The sequence below is a fragment of the Momordica charantia genome (assembly GCF_013281855.1).
Source record: "Momordica charantia cultivar OHB3-1 chromosome 1 unlocalized genomic scaffold, Mcharantia_2.0 BLBB01000001.1, whole genome shotgun sequence".
NCBI lineage: Eukaryota > Viridiplantae > Streptophyta > Magnoliopsida > Cucurbitales > Cucurbitaceae > Momordica > Momordica charantia.
In genome coordinates, this window is record NW_028275157.1 from 23385226 (window position 1) to 23412417 (window position 27192).

The 27192-nt window shown below is 31.1% G+C and overlaps 3 protein-coding genes across 6 annotated transcripts; 1 reads left to right on the forward strand and 2 right to left on the reverse strand.

Annotated features, from left to right (window-relative positions):
• On the forward strand, positions 1 to 9472 carry CCP1 (P-loop containing nucleoside triphosphate hydrolases superfamily protein). 3 transcript variants are annotated; one of them, XM_022290825.2, is made up of 12 exons: positions 1 to 149; positions 3367 to 3520; positions 3882 to 4049; positions 4164 to 4216; positions 5122 to 5187; positions 5315 to 5422; positions 5585 to 5651; positions 6135 to 6219; positions 6766 to 6926; positions 7331 to 7432; positions 8274 to 8520; positions 8863 to 9472. In XM_022290825.2, the coding sequence occupies exons 2-12, from the start codon at positions 3470 to 3472 to the stop codon at positions 8994 to 8996; spliced, it is 1242 nt and encodes a 413-aa protein (XP_022146517.1). In that variant the 5' UTR covers positions 1 to 149; positions 3367 to 3469; the 3' UTR covers positions 8997 to 9472. The 3 variants fall into 3 exon arrangements, with proteins under 3 accessions (XP_022146517.1, XP_022146519.1, XP_087982354.1); XM_022290827.2 differs by lacking the exons at positions 1 to 149; positions 3367 to 3520 and adding an exon at positions 3655 to 3795; XM_088126228.1 differs by lacking the exons at positions 1 to 149; positions 3367 to 3520 and adding an exon at positions 3696 to 3718.
• Positions 9473 to 13350: 3878 nt separating this feature from the next.
• On the reverse strand, positions 13351 to 15381 carry LOC111015800 (glucan endo-1,3-beta-glucosidase 11). 2 transcript variants are annotated; one of them, XM_022290957.2, is made up of 4 exons: positions 15249 to 15381; positions 14720 to 15166; positions 14133 to 14503; positions 13351 to 13695 (listed from the first exon to the last, which is right to left on the reverse strand). In XM_022290957.2, exons 1-4 carry the CDS (start codon positions 15286 to 15288, stop codon positions 13603 to 13605), a joined length of 951 nt encoding a protein of 316 aa, XP_022146649.1. In that variant the 5' UTR covers positions 15289 to 15381; the 3' UTR covers positions 13351 to 13602. The 2 variants fall into 2 exon arrangements, with proteins under 2 accessions (XP_022146649.1, XP_022146648.1); XM_022290956.2 differs by having other exon boundaries at positions 14133 to 15166.
• Positions 15382 to 23479: 8098 nt separating this feature from the next.
• Positions 23480 to 23812, reverse strand: LOC111015700 (uncharacterized). Its single transcript, XM_022290807.1, has one exon. It carries the CDS (start codon positions 23810 to 23812, stop codon positions 23480 to 23482), a length of 333 nt encoding a protein of 110 aa, XP_022146499.1.
• Positions 23813 to 27192: the final 3380 nt, after the last annotated feature.

Below are 27192 nucleotides of genomic sequence, written 5' to 3' on the forward strand. Positions count from 1 at the left end.
TTAAAAAATTTAATTATAGAAGTCATGGTGAGTCTATATATTATCTCTACATTTCCTATTATCTTAAATCTTAAAATACTATTTTGTTTGGGCATTGGAGGGTAATTGAGCACACTCTGGAGGTCTTGGGAGGTCAGTCCACTTTTCAGGTATGTGGTGGCAAAAATGATTTAATGTGTACCTGTATGTGTTATATAACTATGTGATCTTTCTTTCTTTCTTTTCTTTTTTTTTTTTGAAAGAAACTATGTGATCTAATATATTCTAAAAACCAAAAATTGAAAAAATTGAAATTTTTTAAAAAATTATCTAAGTATATTTAATCATATTCTCAAGTATGAATGTAGCAATGTTAAAACTTTATTTCTACTGAAAAGAAAGTGTTAATATAAAAAAATATATTGATAAATTATTGATGGGTTTTATCTCAAAGAGTTTATTTTAAGATAAAAGTATAATTTTTTAGAATGAATCGAAATTATAATATTTAAAATACCTATCAATGTATCAATTAATTGCATTGAATGATTCTTCCAAAAAGTCCAAAGAAAATGTATTAAAAAAAGCATTGAATAAGAGGCCTAGAGGTTGGGCCAAGCCAATGGCAGCCCAAAAGTTTATTAGGGTTGGTAACACAACCACCCTATTCCTATTGTTAAATAATTAAATTAAAGAAATCATAATTTCACAATAATAATAATAACTATTATAAAGGTAATCATGGAAATATCTAATCGGTTTGGTTAAATTTTTAATTTTATAAGTTTTATTGGTTTAGCTTTATGTAACAAAGGCTGTGGATTCAACCTATTTCAACTCTTTGTTGATTTAATTTTTTTTCTGAGTACAATATGACTCACCACCTCTTCGTTAAAAATATATATAAATTATTGTTGAACTATACTTGTTTTGACTTATTTGTTGATTTAATTTGTGAAGGTTTAAATCTATACATATTTTTTAGTACCATTCAAATTAAGCTTGAATATTCAATACAAAACGTGATGTGATGTGCTAGCTGAAAAATTATTAAATTAATATTTAAAAGACTTTGAAATTGTTTGAGTGTACTTTTTAAAAGTTATTTGAAAATTCTGCTTCGCAAACTAATCTTTTAAGCTTCTTTATTTTTAAAATTTTGAGAATAATTTTGTTATTAAATAACTAATTTAAAAGGGTAGGAAAGAAACATTTGAAAGTAATGGAATGTGTTTTTTTCTAGGACAACAATTATGGAGATGGGGATTGAACTTTTGATCTTGAAGAAAGAATTTAGGTGCCTTAACCGTTGAGCTAACTCGAATGTTATCAATTTTATATTACATTTTCCTATCAATTAAATATTCTGCACAAGAAAAATATAAAATTATTTAAAATATAAAATACTAATACACCTGTTAAATTGCAACCGGTTAAAGTATAATTTTCTAACTATAAGGTCGATTTGGATTTTTACCCAAACATGTTAACACTAAAAAAAGACTAATATAATTGTTAGGAAGGAAAGAAAGAAAACACAGTAATTGCTAAAAAAATTTACTTGCGTTCATTTACCTTAACTAAGTAAACCTTTAGTTATATTTAATATGAGTTATTGAAACGTGGAGTGCCTATTTATGTTATGATTTTATTATAATTAAATCATTTATTTGATTTCAAAATATATATATATATATATATTTGAGTATAGTTTCGTATTGAAACTCGTAGATAAAGACACCAATTTATTTATTGTAAAATATCAAATATATACTACAAATTCATTTTGTATCAAGTCTTCAATTAAATTCCTAGTACTATCAAATTAACATTAAAATACTTGTGAAATCTTTTAAAAATAGTTTTAAAATGAGACAAAAATTATCACATAACTTTTATCAAAAGATCAGCATAGTAATATTTTTAATGGATTGACTATCATAGCGCTTTTTTTTAATGTATAATATACTTGAATATAGATCGAAACCTATTATTTTAAGTAGGCAAAAGATATATTTCAAGTTTATAAATATTAAAATAGTGAATAGGGTTATTTAATTCAACTTCAATTAATTTTTTTTAAGATGGGCGTAAATTAAAAAATTAATGTGCTTTTTACCAACCATTAATTTTATTTCAAACTAAACATAAATAAAATTTAGTAATAGAAGCACTCTAATTAATTATACCACAATTCCTCAAAAAAAGAAAAAATAATAATAATTATACCACCAAGTAATTATCAACCAATAAAACTTGAGAGTAGCAATTAATACCACAATAAATACAATGAATTAATTTCATGCAATTAATTAGGAGAGTGTCAGAGAATTTGACACCAAACTTTACGGTGTGAACTACTCTATTTCTCATTACTCATTAAACACTCTACAACGATAGACTCTTCCCACAACTTAGAGATCAAACTGAATCATTTCCACGATTCAAAATCGAACTATTTGTGACTGTGAAAATTGGTTGATGATAAACTTAGAATAATACCTTGGCATAAATTTAGAAGAGAAAAAAAGTCGAGTAAACTCAAAATTTTTTCTAATTTCATAGAAATTTAAATGAGGAATTAGAAAATTTCTTGATGTGGATTACTTTTTTTCTCATGTAAATTTTGGCAAGTCAATAAATACTAAGATATGTATATTTATCATCAACATATTTATCGATGGGACTAAATCCGAAAATGTTACGACATAAAAAGACTAAATTAAAATATTTTAAACAATAAATACCAAATTGGAAAAAATAAGCAAACATTAACCATTAAAACATATATTTAATACTTTCAATCACTAAAGGTGTGTTTAGGAGTGAGCTGAGTAAAAATCACTTCTGCTATTGTCAAAATTGTTTCGCTTTTCATTAATCATGTTTGACAATTTCAAAAATTGATTTTAGAAAAGTTTAAAATCATTTTAAATTGATTTTTAAAATAGTGATTTTAAAAAATCAATTATACTTAATTTTTTTTAAATCGTTAATTCTAGCATCACTCTCAAACACACCTTAACTTTATTATGACTATCTCGGACATCCAACAACAATATTATCAATCACATTATTCCAACCTCTCAAGTAATTTTCCCCTCATCAACTCTAATATAATTAAAATTAACTAATGTATTTATTTTATTGTCAAATTAACTTATGTAAGTAAATAAAAAAGATTTGTCATTTTATTATAACCTTGATACTTTTTTTTATCTTGTTTTACACAATAAACTGTTGAAATTAAATTTGCACGTTTAAGGCAGAAAGGCGAATTGGCAAAAGTTCTTTGTATTATGTCGACAGCTGGAAACTCTGTTGCTTTTTTCTTCTTCTTTACGTCTGCTCTCACTCTCATTTCTGTGCTCTCTATCTATTTAACAGATGTTTCTCATACTCCTCCATTGCACTCTGCAACTGAAAATCGCGAGCTTGAGGAGGACGACACACAGTTCTTCCATTATTTCATTCCAATTCAATCACTGCAATGGCCACCGATGAAGAAGCTGCTCCAACTCGCTGGACGTTCCAGGCACTGGTTGGTTACTTTTCTCTCCAACTGTTTTTGTTTGATTGCTTGGGGAGAAAAAGTCAGAGATGAGCGGATAATATCTGTACTTTGACTAATTTTTAATTCTGCCATAGCCTTAGACCGGTCTGTTGCTGTGGAAAATTTTTGGAATAGAAAAATGGAAGAGTGAAGAATATTTATTCAAAGTTGTTATACCTTCCCTAGGTTTCTTATCTGTTTTAATCGAACTTTTGATCATTTCAAATCGTTTCGTGTTAGCCATGTGGTGTAATTGCTGCTGTGTATTTTTCTTCCTTGATATATATTCTTTTTCTTTGTCTTTTGATCAACGGTGTGTAATGTTCTTCTGTTTGTTATCTGCCCGTAGGATTTCAGAAGGTTCTACGATTCCAAATTCGGGAGAAAGAGGGAGTCGAAGTCCCAGAATGGTGAGGTCTCTGATGCGGCTTTGCAAAGTGAGATTACTTTGGGCGCAACGGCAAATGGAAATACGCACGGGCCTGAATTGGCCATCTACGAGCAGTTCCGAATGCAGGTAATGTTTTTGACTTTTTAGTTGTGACAATAGGTTGACTGATTGGGATGCATGGCGTTTGGTAAAAGTGCTGATGACTCCATCAAATTTTCCTTGTTAATTGTTATGTTGCAGAGTAGCTCAAGATCTGCACCTGTTGCTTTATCCAACCAAAATACAGTGATTATGTAAGTTGTCTCTATCAATTGATGATAGCACTTGTATGTCTGTTTTCACTAGATTCAAAGAACACAATAGTTTATCTGGAACTGCAGTAGACATGATAGGCTGAAATTAGGTTGACTATCAGGCTTTGATACGTTGGTTGAGACATTCTCGGCAAAGTAGATTACTGAGCATTTCGTCAAGAAAATACTAAAGGAAATTGTCAATGAAATTGTGCACAAAATTATTGGTTAAGGTTACATTTCTTATTCTTTGAACTGGGTGCTGTACTTCTAACTGAAATCCGGAACATAAGGAAACATCTGCCTGAGTGTGTGGCATGCTCTTAAGGAATGTGAATGAATTTGAGAGCCTGAAAGATACTCATTCTTTGGTATTTTTAGATGTTAGTTATGCAAGTGAATTTTGATGGCAGAGTTTCTAATTACCAGCGTAGGTCTTAACTTGGTTATCAGCTAGAACTGCTTGAAGCCTCGAGTTAATACTCAAATTTAAGGACTATCTTCAACCATTTGCAAACAAATTCCATCATCTGTACTCTGTATGATAAAGTTGTATGCTTCAAATAATTTCCTACCAACTGCTTATGAGGTTCTTATTATTGAGCTGCACTCGAATGTAAAACAATGATGAATACTCACGATACACAAAATATTACATGCTTAACTCTTATGGTTTTCTTCAGGGTGCCTCCGTCCCTTTTGAAATAGTAAAGCAATCAATTATGTAATGATGCAACACAACATTATGACATCTGTCTCTACTTATGTCTAAGTGAATGTTCATACACCAACATTATAGGGATTTTTTATTTTGATTTAAAATGAATTGTTGTTTTAAGAATTAAGGTTTTCCTGTGATTTAGTAGCATACCCAATTATGATTATTATTTCTTTCACCTTCTCAGACAAAAGCCTTTGCTTCCTCCATTTGAATCTGCAGAAATGCGTAACTTAGCTGAAAGCATATGTAGGTAACTGACAAAGTGGAACACCTAAATTGAGGTTATCTTTATAACCTTTGGGCCTTCTAGCAAGTAACGTTATTATTTTATTAACATTTTGCCTAGCATCCTTACTGTCTTACACTGCCTTATGCAGGGATATAATACGTGGAAATCCAGATATTAAGTGGGAAAGCATCAAAGGTTTAGAACATGCCAAATGCTTACTTAAAGAAGCAGTGGTCATGCCAATAAAATACCCCAAGTGAGGTTTTTTTTTTGGTCGGTGTATTCTGGATTATTTCAACACCTAATAATTGTTTCTGGACTATTAGAATCTTATTGTGAACTCCATTAATAAACTCACATATCTCTATTGGAATCTTATTGTGAACTCCATTATTATAATCACATATCTCCCTTGTAGTTACTTTCGGGGTCTCCTATCTCCATGGAAAGGGATCCTCCTCTTTGGTCCTCCTGGAACGGGAAAGGTATGTATGTTTTAGCTGAAATCTTTATTATGACTTTCAAGCTTAGATTGGTGTTCGGCTGTAGTCACAGTCAGTAAAGTGAGATGATACTAAAATAGAAAGGCCTCTCCCTAAAGTTATTGCTTGATGCAATTTCATTTGTTTCTTTCACAAAAAGATAAAGTTATTGCTTGATGAGGCTGATCCATGTTTTTATGAATCAAAAATCATTATTTGTAAACTAGCTTGTAAATTTATATTTCTGGCATTCTGCAATTATAGCTTACTTACCCTTCCTTTTGATCACGTAGAGAAATGTTGGATAATGCTTGTAAAGGCATTTGCATAGAGTTGTATTTTCCACAATCTTTGCCACTTCTCAGATTTTTGTTTTTGGTCAATTGACATTTTAGAGTCTCTTATATTACTAATTTTGAATTGTAATGAAGGTTTTAAGGTCTACTTTTGCCTTATTTAGACTAACCTTTCATTTTAATTATTCAGACCATGCTTGCAAAAGCTGTTGCAACAGAGTGCAAGACAACATTTTTCAATATTTCAGCATCATCTGTTGTGAGCAAGTGGCGAGGTATGATTACATCTTTTATGAAGCCACACGAAATATATGGCCACACCTTCGAGAACTTTGGGTCTCCCAACTAATATATATAAAATCTTAAGATTCCTGACTGTTAAATGCTGTCAGTAAAATAATCCACAGAATTGGATCCCGTAATTTCACCTCTCTTTCGTCACTATTGGATGCATTAACGGTGTAATTTTTTGAGCTGGTAACTGATGTTTCCGATTTGTTTTACTTCTAGTGATAATAGTTTATGTTCCTTAGATTTGTAGCAACCATAAACCAGGTTAGCATTTGCTATTTAAACTTTGTTTGTGTCGATATTTTTTAAAATGATGTGACGATAATAAACAATTGGGAATCGAAATACCACATAACTTAAATGATAAAACCAAAACTTCATCAATTGTCCTGCTCCTGCATCATGCTTTTAGTAGTGGTGTCATTTTATTTCATCACTCTGCTATTAATTTCTTAACTTGAGCTGATGATCTTCTTTATTAATCACTTGATTTGTTTCTTAACTCTTCTCTGCTCCAAATTTTTCAATAGGTGACTCGGAGAAATCCATCAAGGTCTTATTTGAGCTTGCCAGGCACCATGCACCATCAACTATATTTCTTGATGAAATTGATGCAATCATTAGTCATCGTGGTGAAGGACGCAGTGAACATGAAGCTAGTAGACGTCTGAAAACAGAGTTGCTCGTCCAGGTTCTAGCTTTGCTCAAAAGAATAATTTCATGCACACATCTTATATATATTATCGCCCATCCTAATAACCCTTTTCAGAGAGAGGTTCACTTGCTTATATTTGAACCTTTCATGTGCTTGAATTGTTGCCCACAAACCACAACTTGGCTGTTTGTTAACTTTTATAAATAATTATACCTAAATTATCACTAGTCCTGCTGAACTCTTTAGCTACCATTTCTTTATGACATTTTAAGCCAACTGTACTGGAATTTACTGCATCTTATATCATCATTTCCCAATGCATCAAGATTCCAGTTATCTTATTGAAGAAATTGTGTCGTTGACCTGTTAAGAAGCCACGTTATAATCTTTCTGATTTGATAGTGCCCTACCCAAATATTGATTGCTGGATTAGATTGCAGATGGATGGGTTGATGCAGACAGATGAGCTTGTCTTTGTTTTGGCGGCAACGAATCTCCCCTGGGAACTGGATGCGGCCATGCTCCGTCGTTTGGAAAAGAGAGTATCCTCTAATTACTATAGTTTTTGTTTTGATAGAATAATTAGAACGGTGGTAAATAGGTTATAGTCTCTTCATATTGATTACTATTTGATTGCCAATTGCTTGTCGAGTCACAACCGAATTTATTAATTCTGCTCACTGCCAATTATATCATATTCCTCAAAACATTAGTCATTTCATGGTTACTGGTCCAGCAGAAAAGCTTTTTGCACGACAAATTTTAGTTTCTGGATTTTGAATAATTAGGGTTTTCATTATTTTATTTTGTTTTCTTAATGAAAGGAACAATAAAATTTCCTGTGTTGTCTCCAAACTCCACAATTGCATATATGTTCATATTAAATATAACCCTAAATCAGATACTGCCTCATTTGAATGGATGCTTCAATATAATCTAAATGTGTGGTTATCACCTTTTTTTTTTAGACACATTTGAATTCTTACCTAATTCTCAAAAACAAAAACAAGTTTTTCAATTTAGTTCGACTTAGAGTTTGAAAACATTAAAAAAAAAGTATAATTTTCAAGACATAGGTGGAAGACAACAAAACGAAGACATAGGTGGAAGTAGTGTTTATAAGCATAATTTTAAAAAACGGAAAACCAAAAACAAAATGATTATCAAATGAGTTTAATTAAATGAAATTTGGATTTTGAATTTGAATTTGAGATGAGAACAAAAGAATATAATTTAGAAACTGCTACTAAATTTATATTAAGTTTCTGATCTTTTTGCTTAAAACTTCTATCTGCATGATAATTTAGATGATCTTTCAATCACACGACCACATTTGAGTTGGTCATATCACTAAGTGATACTCCTTTGACCATGGTAAAAAAGATCCTCGTGCCTCTGCCGGAACCAGAAGCTAGAAGAGCTATGTTTGAAGAACTTCTTCCTCCTCAACCTGGAGATGAGGAACTTCCTTACGATCTATTGATGGAGAGAACACAAGGCTATTCAGGTTCTGATATTAGATTAGTGTGCAAAGAGGCTGCTATGCAGCCGCTACGTCGCGTAATGGCTCAACTTGAGAAACAACAAGAAGGGTTGCCCGAAGAACAGCATGGAGTAGTTCCTGAAGAAGGTATGGGACTTTTAAACGCATCTTTTTGCTTTTTCTTTTGTTTTCCTCTTTTGTCTAAAAGTAAGAATCTCTATTTCTCTCAAAATTTCCCTGCCTGGTAATAGACTTTTATTATATCGTTGATATTCTCCATATGGGGAAGCCTTCCAAGTCTTTGCTCCTGCAATCTCTATGTTCAGAATTGCCGGTGTCCATCGAGCGGATTAGATCTGTATTATATAAATTAAAAATCTAATGAAATACATTCAAGAATCTTGGTTTTGAGCATATGGGAGATCAGTCTTTCCCTCTGTACTGTGATTCTGCAATTAGATCTGAAATAATAACTCTTCATGACTGCAGAGTTGCCCAAAATTGGACCAATCACAGCTTCCGACATAGAGATCTCCTTACGTCACACACGACCATCTGCTCATTTGGATGCTCCACGCTATGAAAAATTCAATGCCGATTACGGTAGTCAATTACGGCATTGAAGCCACACAGGTGCACGACTTTTCCCTCTCAGGCTTCTCGCGTATGGTGCTTGTTTGGTTTGTGAACTACAAGGAGCATTTAATTGTAGTTCAATGAGTTTAAATGTGCCAACAATATTTGGCTCCTTGTGCTCATTTGAATGTCTCATTAACATTTGATTGTTTGTTCTTAGCTGAGATATGTGAGAATAAACTTACCCATATTGTTGAATGTCGAGTCTGGCAGCCTGCGGTTAGCATATCCGGGGAGTTATCATGAACTTAATTGTTCTTAGCAAGGGTGGGGATGGAACCATTGACGTTAGGGATAGTATTATGTGCCTTATCTACTTGAGAGCAATGCTCGGATTGGAAAATTGTTCTTGATATCGGATAGATATGTTCTTTTTCTGTCAAATTTATATACAGCAACTGATGTGACAAATAACTATTATGGATAGATATTAAGATGCAACAGACACATTGTTCATATGCAACAGACACATTGTTCATATGCAACAGACACATATTATGACCAATGTCTACCATTAAGATAGAAAGATGCTGATTGTGATGTGATGACCTTTTTTTTTTTTTTTTTTTTTTGAAACAAACTTTCCAGTGTTTCTAGATAAATATTGTTGCTTTGGATGAGGTAACAGCTGGCTAAGAATTCGACTAAAATCGTCGTCCTTCAAAAATTATTTGTAATTTTGTTCTTATATTTGAAAATGCAATTTAGTTATTGACCATCTCTTTATTATCAACTTGAACAATTTAACTGGTTGAAGTATTAGTTAACCTTCTTAAACTTATTTATAGTCGTAGTTAATTTCAACTTGTACTCTTTATTTGTTTTGTTTACTCTAAAACCTTCTAAAAGTTCCATTCAAAATTTTAAAGCTAAAATAAAAATAGTTCCCAAAATTTACGTTTTATTCTTTAAATTTGGGTACGATTTCAAATTGATTCAAAGAAATGAAAAAGGGAACGAAGGATGAGAAGAGTTGAACTATTTAATCAAATTTAAAATTTTTAAAAATAGTAAAAGTAAAAAATACCTACTAAGATTAGGTTACAAGCATGAACAAAACTCAAAAAAGAAAAAAAAAAATTAGGTTACAAGCTTCCTTTTGTGAAAGATGTCACTTTATCTTCCCTCTAATTATGCCGATTACAGGCATAATTAAAGAGGAAAGCAAGGTCTAATCATGGTTTATGCTCCTTAAAGCATCGTCATATTGGGAAATCCAATCATAATCAATATTATATTCATGGTTTATAATTCGCATTATATTAATTTCTTTTTGTATCCTCTATTCATACACCTTTTTTCTAATTTCATTTTTAACCATTCAATTTTTTGTGATGTTAACTCCAAAAAACTTGTATCTGTAAATATGATAAATTAAAAGCTTACTCAATAAATTTAAAACTTAAGTTATAAATTAAAAGATATGACTTTTTTTATCATATTCTCATGAAACCAATGCAGTGACTATTAATACCATGAAATAAAAATAATGATATTACAAGATTTTGAACAACAAAACTAATTTTAATATCATATTATTAAATCAACGGATAGATAGAATAATTTCAATGTATATATATATATTTTTTTTTCTTAATTTAGAAATTCTATGTATTTTAAAAAATGTCACAAACTTTTTATTAAATTTTTTTTATGGGTTTTACATTACATTTGAGTTGGATTATGTTCTTTGTAAAATTTTAAACTTTCTACTTATATTTAAAAATACTTATTTATTCTATGATGTTTAATGATTTTTTTATAATAATAATAATTATTATTATTATTTTGTTGCAAACTTGGAGATCATTCTAAAAGTAGAAGATTTTTCCTTGTCATCATGAATGACTTCTTCCCCCTTTTGCTAGTTAGTCTAATATTTGTCGGTCTATAATTTATATATTTCTACATTATGGAGGCAAACTCTTCCACCAAAGAAAAAAATATATATCTACCAAAAAGATTTTTGGTATATATTGTATGTCACATCATCTTATAGGAATCACCTTGAAACATAGTATGCATCACTTTCCTCTCACTAACCCCTATATTATCTTTCTTTATTTAAAAGTCATATCTTCATTAATTTCGATTATATAATTTTAAATTATAATTTAACATAATATTATTAATAAAAAATTTTAGCTCACAGCGTCATATATATATCCACTCTATTCTAACTATTATTAGCGTCACATAAACATTGATTAATACAAAAACAAAAGGAAGAAATTATTTCTTTATCTTTCTTTTATCTTTTATCTTCTTTTATGATCCAAACAAATGAAATAATACAAATATTGTGCTTATAACTCGACTGTAGTGATGTGTAAATTGTGGTTACATCTATAAGTACATCGGGTCCATCTTTATTCCATTTCATATATATGTCTGAAGATTTTCGCCTTCGCTTTATGTGTTATTTATCCACTTTTACTTTTTTGATTACACTAGTTGCCAATGATGGAGACTGAAATAACTCTCTTCAAACATTGGTATGACTTCAAATTTGTCAACTTATTTCTGGTTACACGACTTAAGCAGATGAAGCAACTATAAAAGTACTTATGCCTAGTTTCAACAACAGCTTCGCTTCCTCATTGCATTGTTCTTTTCTTTCTAGCAACTAACTTCTCACGAGGGCATGGATCTGTTGGGAAAAAAAATATAGATCAATCGATTCTCCTGTAAGTTCTTCAAACAGGAACTATTTAATTTTTCCCTTCCACAGGTTAAAAGCAGATAAGTAATTAAGTAACAATAACAAAGGAATAAGAGATAGGGATAGAAAAACTTAACACCACAGGGATTATACTAGTTCACCCCCATCTTGGAGCTACGTCCAGTCTTCTGCGAAAAAGCAGGTTCAACTATAGTTAAGAATATTACAATGGAGATCTTACTCAAGATATTACTATCTTGCTTCTAAGCACCCTACAATGGCTACCTAGGATTACACAATTGGAAATACCCTCACTAAATCCACGAGATACAAACTTCTTTTTCACACACTGCCCACAACCACTCAAGTCTCTCTTATTTTGATTCTATACAAATGAAACATTAACAAAAGGGTTCTCAGATTAAATATCGCAATCCTAGGAAAACAATATTGTAATCCTTATAAGACAATAATATCCTACCCCTTATAGGAATTGGTAGTAGTGTCGAAAATTCTTTCCGTCGTATGACACGGGTCATCTGTTTTGACTCCATTATCCCAACAGGATCGATGAGCAAGCTACCTTAAAGTGATGAATTACGATAAGTTTTGAATAAAAATGACCACGACAACATGACCGATGGATCGGAATGGTTGATACTTAGGTCAAAAGGTTGCATGCAAGGCAATGACTGTAATTGGCACTCAAATGTATCTCTCACAATCTCTTGTCTCTCTCTAGAACGTACAGAAGCACATGCTGATTTGTGTAAAAAATGGGGAACCCTTTATCTGATGCATTAATCCACTACCATGACTCATCACCAATCCTCAAAATCCAACTTTCAAAAGTCTCTCAACCTTCCTTTTTTGAATTAAATGAACGAGCCACATTTCTTTTTCAGCAGCAAAAAAGCCCAAAAAAAAAACCCATTAAACAATATCTTATGGGCATCTTGCCTTGGTGGTAAAAATGACTTCTTTTCTGTGTTTTCTGGTCCAATCAGTAATGGGGCGTAAATAAAGCAGAGGTTTTTTTTTTATATAAAAATACTATTATTATATATGCAGAGATAAGAAATTAAAAAGATGCCCAAAATGGAGCAGTGCTGACGGTTAGGGTTTGCCAAAGGAATAAAGCTTGGCCGACCATTTGTCTGCTAAGGATAATAAAAAGTGACCAAACACAGTTTGCAACTTTACACTTTTTTTTTTTTTCATTAATGCCGTATATGTTACACATTTCATAGAAAGAATAAATTATTTTATTCCCAAAAATGTGGTTCAAGAATCCTACACCATTATATAATTTATGAATTTATATTTAGAATGATATGATATTGTCCACTTTAAACCTCGTTACTTCTATTTTAGTTTCATTCGAAAGGTCCGTACGAATTTGGATGTTGTTCCTCACTTATACGTGAGAGACTTTAATCGGATTAAAAAATTAAAAAGAAAAGGAAAAAAAGTTACTTTTCAATTTTTTTAGGAAGATTTTGCATGTGGATTCCACGTCCCACAGACGATGAGAGATGACTTTTTTTTTTCTTTTTTCCTTATATTTCCATACTATTTATTCTTTCTTTTATGACAAAATGATGTGAGCAAAACAAGGGTGTAGTGATAATAATAATTATTATCTGGCAGATAATATAGAATAATTAGAGGCATTTTGAAATAATAATAACATTATATTAAACGAATGGCATATTGCATGGCCTTTTTGCTTTCTACGTACATGAGAGAGAGAGCTATACATGAACAATTTAATTTATGGCTACACAAGAATCAAATGAAAGGCCATTTTACAACAATGAACACTAATTAAGAAATTAAAGTTAATAAATGAGGGCTTAATTAGCTTTGGGAGCTGATAATTTAAAGGTTTTTCTTGTTCTTCAATCTTCTAAAGCTTCCACTAATTTCCTCTAAAATGGTCTTCTCGTCAGAATAATCTGGATGCCAACCAGCAAATACACAAACATCCAATACACTAAGCTTTGATATTCCATTGCTGCTGTCTGGTTTTTTTTTTTCATTAAAGAAAAAAGAAACAGTAAAGTTAGAAGTAATCTGATTGACCATTACAAAAAGAGAAGTTTTTTGCTTTTGTTATATATATATATATATATTTCATACTCAGACCTCATTTCCATCTCTAAACTTTCATGTCTATTCCGTATATATATAGTCCATGTTAATGTCTGGATTCTCATATCTTAGGGTGTGTTTGGGAGTGATAGTAGAATGATCGATTTTGAAAAAAAAAACAATTTAAAGTGATTTTAAACTCTTCTAAAATCAATTTTTTAATTTGTCAACTTGATCGATGGAAAGAGAAGTGATTTTGACATCATCAGTACAGGGCCTATGATCAAAATGGTTGAGTTGTTTTAAAGTTAAGAGACTAAAATAGACATTTTGAAAGTTGAGTAATGAATAATCGATCGTTTGTTACCTTAGAGGCGGACGAAGAGAGAGAGATTGATGCAGAAGAGGTTGAAGAAGAACTCAACAAGGCAGAGAGGCCCACATTGTAAGCCATGGTTCCATCAGGTTGGTAGAGGCCATAGTTCCTCTCAGAGGTAGGACCAGGCTTCATGTCTTCATTAAAGAGAGCAAAAAGATAAACTTCAAGCCTCATATTTGGCCTTAGAGGAGTTCCTTCATTAGCCAATTGCCTCCTCAACAAATTCCTATTGTAAATGGCTGCATTCTCAGCTGTTGCTCCAATTTCATCATCATCTCCTTTTGAAGGCCACCCTGTCTCTGAAACCCTCACCTCAATCCCATCAAAACCCAATCTTGCCATTCCAAAAATCACTGCATCTACTTGAGCATACAACATATTGTCATAATTTAGCTTAGTGGAAGGGTCAACCATATAAGACATTGGATTTAAAAGAGCATAGTCCAAAGATATTTTATTGGGGTTATCTTTGTAAGCAAAATAAGGGTAAGCATTGATCCAAAATGGTGCCTTTGTGCTTGACAAGAACTGCAAAAACTGAGAAATGTAGGGCGAGACTTGGGTTTTGAAGCTACCAGCTGAAGGAGGGAAAGATTCCTCAAGAACAGCCAATGAAGTGGGAGTGGAGACATGAATGTAGGAGCCTAGCCCCAGCTGAGCCAGGGCGCTGTGGATGCTGATCATTGCCGGGACGAGATTCGCCATCAGGGTCGTGTCGTTCCCGGTGAATATCTCGTTCCCGACCGCGATCCCCGTGATCCTCGCCGCCGGGAAGTAGGGCTTGATGTGGGTGGCAACCCATTGGACTGCTTGTTGAGGGTCCATCAGCTGGCTTAGCATCTCATTCTCTATTGTCACAATAAGCTCCGTTTTGGAGTTGGCAAATGTGGCCAAAATCTGAGGGTTTGTGTCGTAAATTCTTACTTTGGAGATCTTAAGAGAAGTTAGCAATTCAAGAACTTTGTCCGGCGGTGGCAAATTATCTCCCACTTGCCCATAATTGATTCCTAGAGATTCAACTCCTGTATAAAACAAAATATATGTAACTAAAACACACAAAAATGACAAATTTGGAGATTCATGATCTCTCTATATATATTATACCTGAGAATGTGAGAGAAAATAAGAGAAAAATATGGATCATGGCAGTGAGAGAGGGAGAAAGTTAAGAAATTTTTGGTATGTTTGAGATGCTTTTGAAGGAATGTTTTGTGTAGAAGATTTTTGCATTGGGAATGTGGGTTGGATTCGGATGTAATAATGGGGTATATATAAAAGTGGGAAATTTGGTTTTATTTTTTTTTTCCTCTTTCCAATTTCTCACATCATGAATGGGGCCAATAAACGCTCTCTTTCTTCATATACAAGCAAAAGCCCTACCAAATCTCTCACTCTTACTATTTTAATTAATATACAGTACTAAACCCCAATACAAAAATGGTAGCTAGTGCCGAATCGAATCCTCAAAAAATGGATCAAATGTTAGTGAAAGTTAAGTCTCATCAATTACAAATATCATAATTAATTTGATTAAATTTCATAATATTTGGGTGGCTGTATCTAAAAAGAAACTATGATTAGAGGGGAAAAATAATAGATTCTTGCTTTGGAAGATACAAGGGAGAGTTTCTTAAAACCTAAAAAAGGATGAGAATATTTTATATAGTTTGTGGAAAATTGAAATGATTCAATCTCCAAAAAGAAGAGATTGTGTAATGTTTTTCATTATTTTAAATGATAGTGCACCTCATTACTATAGTTGACTTCCTTTAATTGGGTTCATTTAAAATTTGATGAGAGAGAGAGAGGGGAGAGAGAGATGAGTTGTCATATGATGCATGCATGCCCATTGGCCATCACATGGAAAAGGAATGGCAGAGAGAGACTTGAGATCGTGGTTTATGATATTGTTTTATGATATTTATGAAAGTGATATATGCATCTCATGACGTGAAAATAGTTATTAATTTCTATAGTATTAAATTACTATATCACTTTACGAGTTCAAGTACGTATGTGAGAAACATACAAAAGAGAGGAGACTGCTTAGATAAAAGCGTTCCAATTGAAAGAAATTATGACTATATCATAATTACAAAAGAGAGATGATTTAGAAGACGACCAAGAAGAGGCTAGAATCATTGGTTTGTTGAAAGTGCCAAAAATAACAGACCAAAGACTGCGTGGATAGTGGCACCGCATAAATAGATGATCCAGTGATTTAGAATGGTGAAAGCATAAGACGCACCAACTTAGATTAATGGTTAAAGTTGGATACCTTGTCGTAATTTGTCAGGGGCAGTATTGAAACCTTGATGGATAAGGCACCAAATGAAATAAAATTCCATTAATCTGTAAATAGTTTCAAGTATATATATTCTCCACCAAATGATTAAAGGTTTCAAATCCTCATTAAGCCTAAATTTTTAATATGGTTGAGATAATCCATAGAAAATTGTGGACAAAGGATGGCTATATTGAAAAAAAAAAAGTAGGCGCATCATTTTTTTGTACACGTAAAGAACAAAAGGAGAGCTTAATTAAGATCATTAGCCACACTCATTAATTAAATTATCAAGGTGGACTAATAGGGATTAAAAAACAAATTAAGGTGATGGAGTAATTGAACAGAGCAATGGTCGTTCAATTAATTAATGAGTGATGAGCTAAGAAAATTGAATATATTAATGAAAGTAGAAAGGTAAAATTAAAGAAAGTGGAATTCGTGCAAATGGGTCAAATTTAATAGATAAAGATGGTTGGAAGATTGGATTTTTTCATTAAATAATTGAATATTATTCATTATTAGTTGGTGGCCATATTTGAAGGGCTAGTGTTTTTAGAAAGTAATTTGCTTTTAATTAGCTTTGGATAATTTGGATAAGGATGTGGAAATTACAAAGCGAATACGGATGTGTAAAGTCCTTCGAATTTTGATAATACATTAACCCTTCAATTTCATATGGTCAAATAAAGTGTGCCATTATATATATGTCACATGTAGAATGAGATTATTTCCATATTAAATATACTCAAAGACCTAATAAAGGACAAGGGAAAAGAATCGAGTTATTGGTTGGGCTTTAATATTATGGCACCCGAGTAGAGGAAGAATTGCATATGAATGATTCGACACCACATTTAGAGATATATTTTTGAGATCACGCAAGCACGATTAAGGAAGATTTCAAAGAACAGCAAGGTTTTAAATATAATGTTGAGGTCTCAATTTTATAGAAATGTAATAGATATTTGTGAGAAAATTATAAAAATAAAAAATTCATAACAAATATTTAAAATAACAAATAAGCATGTTAAAATTTATTAATATTAATAATATGTCTATATATTTTGTTAATATTCTTTCATATTTTTGTCAACTTTTTTACGATACTATTGAAATTTCGAACCCATAAACATATGAAAATATGGACGGAAATGTCAACATGTAGATGGTAATTTAATATCCGAGTAGTAACAATATATACCAACAAAATATACCTTCTCTTTCGATGGTACAATCAATACTCTTGAGTTGTTCAGATGTAGTGTTAGATGATTTTATTATTTCTGACTTTTTAGGAGTTTGCATTGAAAAGAATAGGTTGGCAAAATGCAAATGAGGTCCCCCTGGGTGAAGCACTTTTACTTGAAATTTGGTGTGTAAAAAGGTAAAAGAAAAAAAGTTGGTTCAGATTTCTCTTGGTAAAGTTTATGGTGCAAATTTAAATTTGACCCATTCCTATCCATGGCCAACTCATCATCTCATTGCTTCAACTAATATGCATACTTTTTCTTATAACTAATAAAATATTTTTTAAGGTAATTTAAAAATTTATAGTTGTATTTTTTGGGTTAAATTTAAAAAAATTTCAAGACCAGAGAGTTTATTTAGAGTAAGAAGATGAGAGAGAAGTAATAATAAAGAAAAAATAGAGCTCAAAGTGTAGATACAAAAAATTGTGGAAGAAAGTATCTTTTTATATTAGCACAAGGTGAAAAACATTTACCAATATTTTGAAATTTCAAAACTTTTAAAATTTTATTATTAATTATAATATTATTAGTGAAAATCATTGGATTATTAAAAATTTTAATAATAAATATTTTTTCATATTTCAACTTTTAAATTCCATATTATGGTTGATAATTAATTAATTAACTATTATTAATAATTAATTTAATATTTATCATTAATTTTTATGGCATGCTTTGTAATTTCTAAATTGAAGAAAAGTATAATAGTCGAAAAATATTTTTCCAGCATCCTCATTTTAATATATTATAGATTTGCAATTGAGGACCAAATTTTACTAGTAATTAAGATAGTTAAAGAGAGATTTGCTTTAATTTTCATGCCTAAATATTCAACTCTTAATTTGGACAACTGAAAATAAAAAAGAAAAAAGAAAAATATCTTGAAAAGAAAAAACATGAGGTTGAGTTTCTTTATTTTAGTTCATTAATGCATATGCATTAAAATATCTTATCCACTTGAAATATATTCTTAGGATGAAATTATTTAAAACTAATAAATTTAAAGGAAGAAATCTAGTTGGATATGGTTCAAGTGTAAACATTGATAGAGTGAAAAGAAAAGTAACTAACAAGATCGGTTGTCGTATTTGAAAGGAAAAAAAAAGTGGCAAAACTAGGGTCTAGGGTCTTTGATATTTGTTAAAGAATGAATGGATGAATTAAATTTATCCATATTTAACTGCTTAAACTCTATTTATTATTACATTAAAGGAGAAAATATTTTGAGTTTCAATTCTTGCAACATTATTATACGTGAAATTTGGTCTCCTGAGATCTCGCTAAATTTGCACCAATCTTCTAAGTATGAAAGAGATCGACGTGATCTGCAAAACGGAATAACACTACGACCGGTGTGGTTTTGACCACACGGGCTCCGATGCTTAAGTTAGTATCAGAGAAGTCTGGTGAGGAGAGTAGGAGTAGAGTAGGAAGTTTAGACATACTTCTAGGATTTGACTTACTCCCTTATTTATAGAGGTTGAATCCTAATCTCCCTAGGGTTTATAGAAGTTGAACCATAATATCTTTAAGAAATTTGGACTTCTGGACCCATGTGTTTCGTCGTGGATCTAATGTCGGATCAAGGGTCGAGATCAGGTAGGCACAAGTATCGAAAGTTGAACTAGGGTTCTTGGCCTTTTGGCCGAGAACACCTTGGAGCCGAGGCCTGGTTGGCGCCAGCCACGGGTCGGTTCAGATTGGCCCAAGCCGACGGTCTTCGACGATTCTCCTTCTGTCGCTTCGTCCATTCTGTATTTTTCTTCCTATAACACACGTGATAAGAAGTATTAATAAATTAAATGAATTGGAGATTCAGAATCATAACTTAATAAGGTTAAATTTTTTGATGTAGTGATAGTATAATAAACAGTACCAACTAAAGAGTTATTAGGATATTTGAAGACGGGACAATGAGCCAACTTTGTTGAAAGGGGTCAATTATAAACTCTCCTCTTCCTTCTTTTTCTATCATTTAAAGGTGGAGAGAAAGAGAAAGTGAGCGAGATTCATACGATAAAAGAAAAGAAGATTTCTTCTTTTTCAATTTACAAAGAGCATTCTTTTTTTTAGCTAAAAAGCAAATTTTGGTGTAAAAAGATGAAGTAACATTTGAAAAACTAATAAAGCTTCACATTTAGAAAGTTAACAACATGTATATGCAAAGAATGGACATTTCACATGCCTTTGTTGCAGCCTCTAAAGACAATATGCATGCTAATTTTCTTTAACAAAAATAGAACTTTTTCTTTTCCTGTTTTGCCCCCAAAATTAAAACCTACATTAATTTGAAAGGGGGAAACCCCAATATTCCATATTTGGGTTTGGTGTGGGAAGGGAAAAATTGCCTAATTATTTTAGGGATTTGGATATATGATGATAAGAGATAAGCTAATGGAAAAGGGGATATGAAAAGCAAGATTGGTTATTTGTTTTGGCCAATAAAGTTTTTATTTGTGGGTTTTTTTATGATAAGAATACAACCTCCCAACTTCCAATTACTATTTTTCTAAAGTTGCCACGTGGGCTCCACGTCATGGGCGTGATTTTTGGGGCCCAATTAAATTCTAATTAAAAGGCTAGAGGCCGTAGATTTAAGAAAGAAGAAAAGTATACTTTAATTTTGTTATTAGAATTGAGAAGGTCATTTTTTACGGTGGTTGTGTTATTTGAAACATATATATATAACTCGCAAACTATTACTTCAACTTTTAAATTAATTATTTCAAATTAAAAAAAAACTTTTAAATTAAGGAAGTGATTAAGCTAATTAATTATTTTTAATTTTTGGATTTTATGTTTTTGAAAAATATAGTTATTTAATAACTTTTTCACTTAACAAAAAAGAAAAAATATATATATATATATGTCTGTGTATAGATTTAGATTTTTTAAAAGTAGTACTCCCCCGTGTAATATGTATTTCTCTAACTTTATATTTGATTCAAGAACTAAAAACAAATACTTTCTAAAAAAAGTATTATAATTTGATATTAAAATACTTGTTATTAAACAATCAGTATCGATGGTTTATTGGTCCCTAGACTGATTAGAGGAAAATGAGAGAGAATGAGTTCAAAATCTAAATGGTTCAACATCTATAGATTTTTCTATTAAGAGCATTTTTATTTTGATTCCTTTAAAAGAATTGTATATATATAACTATTATGAAATATCAAAAATTGTTTAACAAGAGAGAATGTTAACAGTAAAAACTTTTTAGACATAATAATTTGAATCTTCTTAAATTAGTAGTAGTAATGTAGCATGAAGTCTCACGATGACTACTATGATTAAGGAGATTATTAAAAAAAATTCAAACAAGACCTTATATCATTACATATATATATTAAATTTGTGTTTATATCTTGTGTTAGACTCCTAAGTCACCTTGATCGTTGAGTTCGTTGGACTCGAAGTTCGGTCCAAACTCAAGTTTTATGGGCCTCAACCACTATTTCGACCGAGCTTGGATTTGGATCAACTACTAAAACCTAAGTTCATTGCTCAATCTATGGGTTTTAGATGGCTTTTTCATGTCAAGTTAATTAGATCCGACTTTAATTGTCTTCTCTTTAAAAAAATGGTATAAATTTTTTTTGTTATATTTGTACTTTTAAAATTTCAATTTATTTTAAAAAAATAAATTGTATTACTAGATTTATATAAAAAAAAATTTAAGAGATACGAGAGTAACAATAAAAAAATAATACTAAGTACAAATTAATTGTAGGTTAATAACTAAAAACAAGCACTTCTAAAAAAAGTATTATAATTTGATATTAAAATACTCGTTATTAAACAAAATTCGACTTATGGGTGGCTCATTGGTTCCTGGGCCGATTAAAGTAAAGTGAGAGAGAATGTGTTTAAATCTAAATGGTTAAACATCGAGAGATTTTTCTATTAAAAACATTTTTATTTTGGTTCATTTAAACAAATGGTATATAACTATAAACAAGTACTTCTAAAAACACTTTATATTTATGAATTTAGTAGAATGAAGAATAAACCACGGAGCAAGAACACATTGTAATCTTCATTAATTGATCAAGAGTACAGTAAACCCTTTACATAGAAGGGCTATACAACAAATTACTAACAGCTCAAGTACTGATTTTGCAACTAATAACAGAAAAATAAACTGATATAAACTGTAGTCAGTGTGCTATCTTAATAATATTTGATTTAATAACTATTAAAAACACTTTATAATTGATTTATAAAATAATGAGAAAATTTAGCGAGCATAACTTCGCGATAATTGACATATATCTTCATGTGAGTTGGATCTCCTACCTCGTATATTGTACTTAAAAGAAATTTATATTAATAATCAATATTAGTTTGGCCCGCTTGATATTTAAACCTTTTATTAAATGATTCTTTTGAAAAGAGATAAAGAGTTGGGAATCAGAAAAATTAATTAGAAGTTAAATATATATTTTTTATGTAATGGATCACAAATTTGAAATCCAAATATAGAACGAAAAAATTAAATATAATAATTTAAATAAGAAAAACAAATCTAATTGAATAAAAAAAAAGTAAAATCTGAGAATTCGTAAAATTTGAAAAACACAAGCGGAAATATAGTTTCTAACACGAGTCAAGGAAGACAAAGGCATGTACTGAAATGGGCTTTAATTGGGCCTTACGATAGAATTGGTCCAAAGTCACCCGTCGGGGTCAGCGCGTAGATGAGCAGTGGCACGTGTGAAATGGACGTCCACTTATTTTAAATAATCAAGAAAAAGCAATGTGACCACACGTCATTTTGTTTTGCATGCATTTATTACGTCAAAAACATTATCACTACACCACACAATCTAGTTTATTTATTTATTGTTTTCATACAACATGTCCATTAATTTAAAATGTCAATAGTAAGGTGGAGTTCGTATATTTATTTTATACAATTTTTTTTTAGTTTAATCATGGAAGAGGGGAGCTCCAGACTAGTGATATTTTAGATATTCAAATATCTTATTTGAATTTAAGTTTATATATATAGATATAGATATATATATATATATATATATATATATATATATTATATGAATTTAACCAATTGTAATGTACTTGCCTCTTAAATTAAAAGTCGTTCTTTGTCGGGTTAGTAAGAATATTACGTAATGTTTTTGTTTTTGTTTTATTGTTGGGTTAAAAATGGGAAGGAATAATGGAATGATAAATTATTTTAAATTCTCTCATTATAGTTTCATTTTTATATTAACATCTGATTGATTTTTGTTAGTTTAGTTACTAAATTTGTTTCAATTTTAATGAGAAAGACTCCTTTCATTCACTAGTTCAAATTTTAACTACGTTGAAAGAGGGGATTTATTTAAAATTAAAAAAAATGAGTCAAAATTTTTAGATGATATAAAAATAAAATTATTTTCGAGAAATATTGGAATACTACACCTAAATATTTTTTTAACAAATTTGTTTTCTTTATTTCACCCCTTGTGTTTTTTTTTTCCTCGATAAAGCCCCTTTTCCGTATTTTCTTCACTGACCATGAAAGTGAAACCACATTATACTAGAGATTTTTTTATCATAGCTTGATTGTTTAATTAAATGATTTTGGTTAAGTATAGAATTTGTGTTAAAAAATTTACAAAATTAGTAACCAAATTCGGAACAATGGAAATGAGAAGAGAGAACGGTGACAAGCTAAAGAACAATAGTAATTCGGAAGGAGGTGTCACTCAAAAAAATGATGGGGAATATTACAAGCTGAGCACTGAGAAAATATATATATATTCTGGAAGGAAAATAGAAAAAAAAAAAATCTAATTATCAGCCCAAATCCAGTCTAAATCCTGGACGGAAGGGAGGTTGAATTTGAGCAAGCGATCCAAGTCTTTAAACGACATGGTGTGCAGATCAAACGGCGTCGTAGTGGCGGTGGTTTGAATAATGGTCTGATTGGCCGCCGCCGAGTCCAAATCCCGGCGCCGCCTCTTGGTGGTGTCTCCTGCCGGGAACGATGTGTCGGGCAGGGCGGAGGAGGACCGCTTGGCGTTGCCGGTGAGGCTCTGGACGACGGACTTGAAGTTCGACACGTCGGTCTGGACGTGGTGGTACTCGATTAGCACCACCTTCACTGGGGCTGATTTCGCCATAATTTTGAATAATAACAACAAAAATAATAATAATTGTGAGACTGAGAGTATTTGTTTTCTGCCTTTCTTTTTTCTTTTTATATATATAGAGAGAGATTTTAGAGGTAGCAGGAGTTGACCGTTTGAAAAAGTGGAGAGACGGAGACCGAGTCAAAGGAAGCGCGCCATAAACTAACCGAGTCTTTGATTCGTCGTCGTTTTGATGCATGATTGATTCATTATGAGGTCTCGCACGAAACTACAAATATTACCACATGCAATCCAACCACGACTTGGCACTAAACTTGTTATCCATAATAAATGCATCTCTTCTCCACCACTCTAACCACTCCTTTTTCTTACTTTGACTTTTCTTTTTCTTTGGTTAAATTAAAAAAACAATTACCCAAAATAAATTTTGTCATTTATTTAAAAGATATCCATGTCATTTCAAAAGTTTCGATACTATATTTGACTTTTCGTAAACGATGCATTTGAGCAAACACCTATTAATATTTAGAACGAAAAGTTTGATATGCTGCAATTAGGTGGAAACTAATTTGCTTAGATTAAATCTAAAAAGAAGAGACGTGAAAAAATGTGTCATTTTTAAAAGGGAGATTAAGACAAAATTGGGTAGGTGAGTTTAGGACTAAATTCTGTCAGATCAACTTTCTCTTCAAAATATATTAAAGGATGTTTGTTCAAAATTGATTTTTGAAACATTTACGAAAGGAATGGTAATATTAAAATTTGTGAAATGATAGGGGTAATTTTTTTTTAAACAAATGGTAAATTCAAAGGTGTATTTTGTAATTTAGTATTTTTTGTTTCTTTGATATAAAGTGTATGCTTAGATTACAACTTTTACTTTTTCCTTACATCTAGCCGACATAAACAAGTCTTCATGGGATAACTATAAATATCTAATAGATTTTTTAATTTTTAATTTTGTGTCTAACATGTTCCTTAGTTTTAATTTATTAGAGGTCTAATGTGTTCCTCAACTTTTAATTGTATCTTGTAGGTCTTGTACCTTTTAACTTTAAAAATGTTTAAAATTTTCAAATTTACGTCTAATAGGTCATTAAAATTTTCAATTTTGTATCTAATAAATTTCTCACTTTTAAAAGGTGTTTAATAGATGTTCAAACTTTCATTTTTTTGCCAAATAGGTCTGTCTCTTCGACATCTTTTGCAATTCATGAATTTTTTGGATACAAAATTAAAAGGTCACAGTTTTGTTTGACAAAAAATTCAAAATTGTGTCTAATTGGTTCATGAATTTTAAAAATGGTCGAATAAGTAAAAAATTCAAGGAGACTATAATAACTGACTATACATTATTAATTTATTAAAAACAAGATAAAGATAAAATAAATGAAATAAACTTTAAATTCTATGGACTAAAATAATATTTTAAAAATGTAAGGACAAAAAAAAATGGAATTCATACTTTATTTTTATTATTAGCAGAGTATAGTTTAATTTATTTACTGATTCTTCTGGTGTTATTTTTTTATTGTTTTCTAGAGAGGATGTTTTTGCCACGCAAAAAGACCTCTTTTTTTTTATTTAAAAAAACAAACTTTTCGTGGCTGGTTCTTTTTGTAAATAAATATAATAATGATGATGATACGAGTGCTTCAAATTAGGCGAGAATAAAAATTAAAAAAAAAAAGGTCGAAAGAAAGGTGGTGGAAATATTTGATGAAATGGTTGGAGTTGGTCTGGTGATTCAATTTAGAACACTTTAGTACTTTAGAATACATTCTTATATGATAATAAAGGGGTTAAATAATTGAGATTCAAAATTCCAAGCATTTAATATTGCTCAAAATTCAGATTTTAATTTTTTATTCTTATATATTTCTTTTGCATTCAACAGCGTGGGGTGGGATTTGAACAAGTTGGAAAAATTCAAAGAAATATATCTTCATATATGTCTCTTACATTTCTCTTACATTGTAAAAGCGAGAATTCTTAGTCATCGAAGGACATTCAAATTGACGTCCAACCTTAATTTCACACACGCATGCATATATATATATATATATATATATATATATATATATATATATTTTTTTTTCTTTTTCTTTTTAGTATAACAATGTGGAGATATGGAGAATCGAACTTCCGATCTCGAAAGGAGTACATGTCTATCACTTAACTATACTCATATTGACAATTTGTTCTCTTTAAAAGTCATTGTAGACAGGACAAATAAAAAGACTATGAAATGAGATTTTATTTCAATGACACATAAGATTTTGCAAGTCATCCTAATGGTTGAAAAAAAGTGGACAAGATCTTAGAGCATTATTGTAATTGAAAATAGATAGAAGATTAGGGTTAATTAAAACATTAAGTTAAATGCATTTTATTTAGCACAAATTCCCACCAAGTATTAATTCAAACATTACGTCACCACGTAACGCCCATCATGAGCCAACATAAATGCATTTTGTTGATTTTAACCCCAAAAAATTGAAAAAAAAACGAAGAAAATTAAAACTCAATAAGGCTAAGTAGTTTGAGTTGCACATGGGTTGAATTCTCATAATCAAAACACACCCTATGATGTGTTTTTGTCTTTCCTCAAGGTCAGACATTTATAATGAGAAGAAAAAGGGCAGATGGGGCCAAGGCAGACTTGCTAGGCAAACATCTCCATCACACCAAGTCAATAATTTGAAACTTCTGTTTATGGTGCAAGAAATTCAATACCTTGTACTCATGGGGGCTTCTCAAAGTAGCTGCTGCTCCCTATTGACCACAAGACTAGTTCTCCCTTTTGACAGAGTGATGCCCAATTCATCTCAGTTGACAGTCTCTGCCTTCCATTGAAGCTCTAAAGAAGCTCAAAGGAAACTCATCTCAGTCCCTGCCATCACATATAACACAATTAAGCTTTCAAGAAACCCAAAGAAAACTCGTTTCAGTCCCTGCCGTCACATATAACACAGTTAAGCTTGAAGAAGATCAAAAGAAACTCATCTCAGTCCCTGTCATCACATATAACACGGTTAAGCTCAAAGGAAACTCATCTCAATCTCTGCCATCACATGTAATGCAATACAGTCAAGTCTTACCAGGGTGCTAGGCAGGTTATTAGGTCGAATCTCCAAGATCACGTATAACACAACGGATTAGGTCGTAGCAGAGTTAAGAAAACTCATCTAAGTTAAGCTTTGATTGCCATCAGATGTAGCACAGTTAAGTAGGAATTTGTGTACATGGGATGATCATTTAGCAAGCAAGATGAAAGGAGAAGTGAAAACATTTCTAAGAAATTTCCTACTGCGCATATGTCTGCCAATAGAACTCAGCTTCAGTAGTAAACCAGTGAAATTATTTATGCTGAACTGAGCTAGCACTGGTAAGTTTAAGCTCCAACACTC

What these genes read in the sequence shown, in the direction of transcription:
- CCP1 (XM_022290825.2), top strand. Translation starts at nt 3,470, where the DNA reads ATGGCCACCGATGAAGAAGCTGCTCCAACTCGCTGGACGTTCCAGGCA. An exon ending in ATGCCAATAAAATACCCCAA is followed by an intron (nt 5,423 to 5,584) that starts GTGAGGTTTTTT and finishes TCTCCCTTGTAG; the next exon opens with TTACTTTCGGGGTCTCCTAT. An exon ending in GTCCTCCTGGAACGGGAAAG is followed by an intron (nt 5,652 to 6,134) that starts GTATGTATGTTT and finishes TTAATTATTCAG; the next exon opens with ACCATGCTTGCAAAAGCTGT.
- LOC111015800 (XM_022290956.2), bottom strand. Translation starts at nt 15,288, where the DNA reads ATGATCCATATTTTTCTCTTATTTTCTCTCACATTCTCAG. An exon ending in ATTTTCTCTCACATTCTCAG is followed by an intron (nt 15,167 to 15,248) that starts GTATAATATATA and finishes TGTTTTATACAG; the next exon opens with GAGTTGAATCTCTAGGAATC. An exon ending in TCTCTTCGTCCGCCTCTAAG is followed by an intron (nt 13,696 to 14,132) that starts GTAACAAACGAT and finishes AAAAAAAACCAG; the next exon opens with ACAGCAGCAATGGAATATCA.
- LOC111015700 (XM_022290807.1), bottom strand. Translation starts at nt 23,812, where the DNA reads ATGGCGAAATCAGCCCCAGTGAAGGTGGTGCTAATCGAGTACCACCAC.